General features: G+C 41.5%; 2 protein-coding genes across 4 annotated transcripts in view; both read left to right on the plus strand.

Annotated features, from left to right (window-relative positions):
- Window positions 1-375: 375 nt before the first annotated feature.
- rnf175 (ring finger protein 175) lies at window positions 376-4,780 on the plus strand. The gene is made up of 9 exons (XM_007568052.2): window positions 376-396; window positions 724-761; window positions 843-984; window positions 1,696-1,850; window positions 2,234-2,341; window positions 2,848-2,968; window positions 3,232-3,365; window positions 3,498-3,599; window positions 4,020-4,780. Exons 1-9 carry the CDS (start codon window positions 376-378, stop codon window positions 4,138-4,140), a joined length of 942 nt encoding a protein of 313 aa, XP_007568114.1. The 3' UTR covers window positions 4,141-4,780.
- Window positions 4,781-5,033: 253 nt separating this feature from the next.
- LOC103149041 (protein FAM111B-like) overlaps window positions 5,034-7,034 on the plus strand; it is a 58,948-nt gene continuing 56,947 nt past the window's right edge. For 2 of the 3 annotated variants that reach the window (XM_016679656.1, XM_016679657.1), the window contains exon 1: window positions 5,034-5,433. The gene's annotated coding sequence lies outside the window, so the exon portion shown is untranslated. The remainder of the gene's footprint in view (window positions 5,434-7,034) is intronic. The other variant, XM_016679655.1, reaches the window with a different exon arrangement.

Genomic DNA, 7,034 nt, shown 5'->3' on the forward strand with positions numbered 1-7,034 from the left:
CTTATTATCTCGAGATCTCGACTTAGTTTATCGGGATATCGCGATAATAAGTCGGGATTTCTTTCCTTTTTTTTTTTTCTCCATGTCCCCTTAGGGGCTCCGTAAGGATGTGTTATTTGAGTGTTCCCTTTATTTTTTTGAGCAGTGTATATATATTTAAATGTATATACACTTACATTGTATTTACAATGTAAGTGTATATACTTACATTGTATATAAGTACAATGTACTTATATACAATGTATACAAGTACATTGTACGTATGTACATTGCGATGTTGTGCGTATTGTCCCTCATGGCTTTGCGTACACTCGCCTCGTAGCCGCTAACGCCGCCGGCCGGCTTGTCTTCAGCAGGAGGGGACAGGGTGAGGCCATGGCGGCGGTTCAGCCTCAGGTCAGTGGTTTACTGTTAAAATATGAATATTTTATTCTGGTCTGACTGCGAACTGTTTGATGTTGTACGTTAAAAAGCGGAAATGAGCGCGGACAACTCGTTAGCTAACAGGCTAACTAGCTGTTGACTGCTGGTGTTTTGACGTGGCATTACAGCGATGTTATTACACACGTTTCCACCACATTTATATCATCTACCCGCTGCTAAATGGCGTTTAGTTGGGTTGCATCGGCTGTTTACCTGAGCGGCTGAGTCGTGTTGACCTACATTTAAATGTCCAGAGAGAGTTCAAACCTCCCAGCTGCTGCTATTTGTGTCTCATTACAGGACGACCTGCTGAAGATGACCCACCGGGAGAACTGGAGGTGAGTGGTGGCAGCTCCCTTCATCATGCTGAGGGAAAGGCATCACCAGCTGTGACTCCAGCTTCCTCCTCCTCTCTGCAGGGTGCAGCATGAGCGGCTGCACATCAAGCACCGAGGTCATGAGGCCATGCATGCGGAGATGGTGCTGATCCTCATCGCCACGCTGGTGGTGGCCCAGATCGTCCTGGTGCAGTGGAAGCAGAGGCATCACCGCTCCTACAACGTGAGCATGATCTGATCCACTGATCCAGACAAATTCAGCTGCTCTCCATGGAAACACAGAGCTGCTGGTTTGTCTGACAAACTTTACATGTTTCCACAAACTTCAATTTACTTTGCTACGGTTTTACATGACAGACCAGCATGAAGTAGTCAATAAATGTAAGGTGAAAGAAAATTGAAACATGCTTTTTTTTTGCAACTATAAATCTGAAAAGTGTGGCATGCCTGTATATTCAGCCCCCTGAGTCAATACTGGCTACATTTATATGCCAAGAGTGGAATTTAGTTTAATATTTACTAAATAGCTCATGTCTGCTTCCACTGCTGAGGAAAAGCATGCTCACAGCATCATGCTGCCACTACCATGTTTCACCGTGGGCATGGTGCACTCAGGGTGAAGAAACTCCCCTGCTCAGTTTCCTCAGGAAGAAATCTTTACAGTTTTTCACTAAACTGTAAAGTCGACCCAGATGGGGCCCGTGACCTCAGGGGTCTGTTCTTATCTTTGTCTGTAAACTCCTTTAATTTACCCCAAAGATCAGAAAGGAACAACTAATGACTTCTTAACAAAACTCACTTAAAACATCAAAAGTTTCACTTTAAACATCCTAAAAGCCAGATTGATGTAAAAACTGTTGGTGGTTTTTAGCTAAGGTTTTGCCGGAAGTGGGACTTGGAGTGAAGCTGTGATCTGCTCTGTCGTTTCCTCCAGCTGGTGACTCTGGTCCAGATGTGGGTGGTCCCACTTTACTTCACCATCAAGCTGTACTGGTGGAGGTTCCTGTCCATGTGGGGGATGTTCTCCGTCATCACCAGCTACGTCATCTTCAGAGCCACCCGCAAGCCGCTGTCCTGCAGGACCCCCAGGTAGGAGGGCGTCTCAGAGAACTAAAACTACAAATAATAAAACTTTTTTTGCTTGGACGTGTAACCGTGACAACAAAGTGTTATTTATACAGCCAGGAGCAGCTGATTAGCATTTTAAAAGCTCAAATAATACCTGAACTCTGGCCCAAAGTCCCAGGAGATTAAAAAGAGACTTCATAGATGCAGAGAGAGCAGGAAGCTCAAACCATGACCAGACAGAGGTTTAAAACACAGCAGCAAAAGCAAAGGAGGTGGATCAGCACAGCTGTTAACAGTTGTGAAACATGAAATTTTTTGTTTTACTTGTGAGACTGAATAAACATGGATCTCTTTGCTGGTGTGTTGAACTGTTTTTATTCACCGTGTCTGTGTTTCCTCTCCAGGATGGTCTACAAGTGGTTCCTGTTGATCTACAAGCTGAGCTACGCTGTGGGCGTCCTGGGCTACCTGGCCATCATGTTCACCATGTTCGGCTTCAACGTCTTCTTCAGGTAACATCTACCAACAACTAAACTGAACCTGTGATCTGAAACTGGGTTTAAAATGTCAAGCAAAGCACTAACATTACAGTTTTTCTTCAATTCTTTTTAAAGAACATAAGGTTTCCAAGTGCTCATAAACCCCACCTTACAGAATCTGCATTCAGTTTTGTACTTTCTAGTCTTTATTTAAAAAGTGCCAGAGTTTCTCACTTTGAATTAGAGCTGATTGAAGGTTTTCACACTCTGAAAACCAGAAGCAAACGTCTCCCTGTTCTCATTACTTTTGGTACATATAGATAAAACATCTTGAAATTTTCTACCAGTATAAAGTTTATGCTTTTTACAGTAATGTGCTCAATGTTCTAAAGCTACATAGAAATCTTGAAATTTGAGTGAAATGACCTTTACAAATGAACCTTATTTATTTGTCTGCCTACTTTTTTATTTTAAAATGAAGTGAATTTTTACTTTATTTTCAAACGTTTCCTCCTGCTCCTGTTTGTTTGCCTGTGCAGGATCAAGGCGGAGGACTCCATGGACGTGGGCGTCATCATGCTGTTTTATGGCCTCTACTACGGCGTCATGGGCCGAGACTTTGCAGAAATCTGCTCTGACTACATGGCTTCTACGATCGGGGTAAAGGAAGCCGCTGCTGCCTTCAGCAGAGACCATTTCACTGCAACCCAACATGAAAACCGTCCAGTCTGAGTGAATATTTACTCTAAATGCAAAAAATCCTGCAGAAAATAACAAAAAGTACTTCAAGCTTGCAGAATCAACACATTTTATATATTTACAGATAATTAAAGAAAATTGTTTATGACTCCATACAGTTTTCTGGTTATTTTGATGGTCTTATTTGTATAACACTAACAAAACACCCATCTATGTGCCTTCAGTACTACAACAAGGGCGGCATGCCCAGCAGGAGCCTGAGCGGAGACATCTGCGCCGTGTGCGGTCAGAGGATCCTGGTGGAGGTGGAGGAGGAGGGACTTATAGAAGACACCTTCCAGCTGTCCTGCGGTCACATGTATCCTGCTGCTCTCTGAGGCTCGTTTCTCCCAGGCTTTTCTCTTAGCAGGAACCAGGAAACGCTCCTTCTCTCCATGCGGAGCCTGTCAACCATTCCTGTTGCTTCCTTAACTCACAGACTCTCCGCCAGATTCCATGAGTTTTGCATCCGGGGCTGGTGCATTGTGGGTAAGAAGCAGACGTGTCCTTACTGCAACGAGAAGGTGGACCTGAAGAGGATGATGAACAACCCGTATCCTTGGTTTGTTGCTGATGTTTAATGGCACAAATTGTGCTCATCTGCTCAGTTTGAACTCATTTTCTTTGTGCATCTATTGTGCAGTCTGTACATTTTAATGCATTTTCAAATATCCTAATAGAAATAACTGTCATATTCTCAGAAAAGAAAATTGGCCAATGAAAGTTCTCCACAAGTTTACTTCAGCACCATTTTTGTTTAAATTGCAAAGAATAATTACAAAAACATATTTCATGTGTGTTAAGAGCTACACAAAAGCTTAAATCACATTGAGTTTAAAAGCCTGAGGATTAAAAACTTTTTTAATCTGTTCCTGTTTCATAAAAACTGAGGAATCCTGAAATAATGGATTTTCATATTCTGATGTGAACCAGCAGCTCCTCTGCTGTTCTCCTTAACTCCTTCTGCTTCCAGCTGGGAGAAAACCCACGTTTTGTACGGCCAGTTGCTCGACTGGCTGCGGTATTTAGTCGCCTGGCAACCCATCATCATCGGCATCGTTCATGGAATAAACTTCTCTCTGGGCCTGGAGTAGAGCCCTGAGGAACCCCGCTACAGGATTATCTGCAGTCAGCGCCACAAAGGACTGCTTCAGGCTGCTGTTTTGAACTCTTGCTGAATTTCCTGCAGGATTAATTCTGTCCCGTAACTTTAACTTCAGAGGTTGCTGCAAAATCAAGCTGCTGCCAGCACAAAGGAAACTTCAGGCACAGATCCAGTATTTTATGCTGTTTCTTGCAATCGGGTTTTGTTTAAATGAAACATTAATTCATCTTGTATTATCTAATTAGGTTTTATTTGCACACTCTTTGCTGCTGGATTTTTTGACTCCAGTAATGAATTTCTGCTTTATTTATCTAAAGCTCTTTGCACAGTGTTTACATAAGGACTTCTCTGTCCACATGGTTCTGGTTACTCCTAAAAGCTGTTTTTCAGGTCTGCTTGTTTTAAATGTTTCCTTTGGAGCTCACGTTTTATTTAAATATTGTCCATTTAAGTTAATTCCAGAGGTAAATTATTGGTTTGTCCTAAACCATCAACTCAGAGAATAAGTGCTTTTCTGAAAAATGCGGGAATTTGATTTTAAAGTGTCAAAAAAGTCCGTTTTGTCAAATGAAATATTTAATTGCCAAAACCTCTGAATCTGACTTTGTATTTAATAAATAATTCAGAAATATTTTCAAAGTGTGATGTGCATGTAGTTAAACCTACAGTTTAGTCCAACAATCTTATGAATCTTATCAAAAAAGCGAAAATACTCGGGATTTTTGATAGCGAGTATTTTCGTTGTGGATTCCAACGCAATCATTTCCGGTTGAGTTCAAACTAAATCAGAAACAGGAAATTTACAACAATTTGGATTCGCTCTCTAGTTTGACGGCATGTAGAAAATTAACTTTATCAACATAGACGAAACTAAAATAGAAATTTTTAAAAATCGGTAAGCTGATGATGCAAACTTTTGACTTAAAGTGGATGTTTGTTCGTTTCCGTTTTAGAATTCCTAGTTGTAGTTGAATGCGCCATATAAACGTAGTAGCCGCTGATTGGCTCTCGACACACACGGCGCCATTTTATAAATCCTCTCTCAGCGCTAAACACTGAGTCAGTGTCGTAGGAGAGAGAACAGAGAGAGGAGCTGCAGCGAGACTGAATATCCACTGGTGGGTCAATGTCCGCCGGTTTACAACCATAAATCCTCTCCTCCACTGTCGGTGTCCTTCCTTCCGGTTGTTTATGGTATTTGTCTCACTTTTCATTGTGCAGCTAAAGCAAACAGTTTCCAAGGACAGAAAAGCAAACAAGTTTCCAAGGATAGAAAAGCTTCGTAAGTAACAGTCGAGTGTTTGGCAACATGGTAAAAAAATATTGCTTAATTCAAAACGGGAAAATGATGAATAAAAATGTAAATGCTGGATTTTTTATTTAATTGCTTACACACCCACTGGTATAACAGAAGGGATAACCAGACAGCATCGATCTGTAGCTTCCTTTGGAGCGACAGTAAAAGGCAGCTCCTCTTTTTTGCAAAACATGAATACATTTTTGGATAGTTGGTTCAAACTCCATGTAAAATGCTACTTTAGATGCATGAAGCATTCACTCTAATAGGGGAAAAAATGAAACTCGCTTTCAGTGTTTTATTTGGCAGTTAGCCTCTATATCAGGGGTGTCAAACTCAATTTCACCAAGGGCCACTTCAGCATATTGGCCCCCCTCAACGGGCCACATTGACGGTACAAATCAGGAGTGGCCAGGTCCAGTCCTCCAGACTGCAACTTTTCGATGCATCCCTGCTAAAACACATCCCAGAAAAAGGTTGACTTCCCTCATTCAGGTCTGTAGAGGCTTATAATGAGTAAATGATCCAGGTGTGTTAGAGAAGGAACGCATCTAAAGTTGCAGATGGTAGTTCTGGAAAACTAGACTTGGGCACCCCTAGTATAAATGTATAAAAATACAATGCTAAAAATAAATTAAACACCTCATATTGTTAAATAACTCTTTGGAGCTTCTGGTTAGGAAGCCCATTCAAAACCTTTGTTTGAAATGGCGCGTTAAATTCAAGTTTCCATTACAGACCAGAGAAANCTGGACTCGGTTGCTCCATTAAAAACCAGGCAGCCAAGGATTAAACCTGAGCCTTGGTTTAATGACAGAACTCGTGCTGCAAGGAAGGAATGTCATCGTGTTGAACGCAGGTGGAAAAAGGATAAATTGCAGGTTACTTTTCAGATTTTAAAAGACTATTGGCGTCTCTACCAGAGCACGGTTAAAGAGGCAAAAAGGGAATATTTGGCAAATATTCTCTCAAACTGCCATAACCCACGTGTTTTATTTAACACAATTGACTCTGTGCTTAATATTCCACAGAATGCCTGTTTGGAAGCTTCTCCTGATGTGTGTGATGATTTTCTGCATTTTTTTATTGAAAAGGTTGGTAGTACCAGGGCTCTTATCACAGCTCCTGACTCTGACCCCTCTGTTTTGGTCCCTGGCTCGGCTGCTTTCAATCAGTTTGAGCCTGTGACTGTCTCACTTTTAGAGGACGCGGTTGGCCATATTAAGCCATCAAGTTCCCCCCGTGATCCTGTCCCTCCACGATTTTTTAAAGATATTTTATGTAGCATAGGGCAGCCTGTTCCTGTTCTTGCAATTATAAATAGCAGTCTGTCCTCAGGTGTGGTCCCTGCTAGTTTTAAACATGCAGTAGTGCAACCACTGCTTAAAAAATCTGGCCTTGATCAAACTGTTCTGGCTAATTATCGGACTATTTCGAAGCTGCCTTTTCTTTCTAAGGTTTTAGAAAAACTTGTGTACTGTCAGCTGAAACAGGTTTTAGATGACAATGGCATTCTGGAGGTTTTCCAGTCAGGTTTTAAAACTCTTCATAGCACAGAATCTGCTTTAATAAGAGTTTTTAATGAC

This window comes from Poecilia formosa, unplaced genomic scaffold (assembly GCF_000485575.1).
Source record: "Poecilia formosa unplaced genomic scaffold, Poecilia_formosa-5.1.2 Scaffold217, whole genome shotgun sequence".
Taxonomy (NCBI): Eukaryota; Metazoa; Chordata; class Actinopteri; order Cyprinodontiformes; family Poeciliidae; genus Poecilia; species Poecilia formosa.

Coding starts and splice junctions, on each gene's coding strand:
- rnf175 (XM_007568052.2), top strand. CDS start 376: ATGGCGGCGGTTCAGCCTCAG. Junction 762..842: donor ACCCACCGGGAGAACTGGAG/GTGAGTGGTGGC, acceptor TCCTCTCTGCAG/GGTGCAGCATGAGCGGCTGC. Junction 2,969..3,231: donor ACATGGCTTCTACGATCGGG/GTAAAGGAAGCC, acceptor ATGTGCCTTCAG/TACTACAACAAGGGCGGCAT.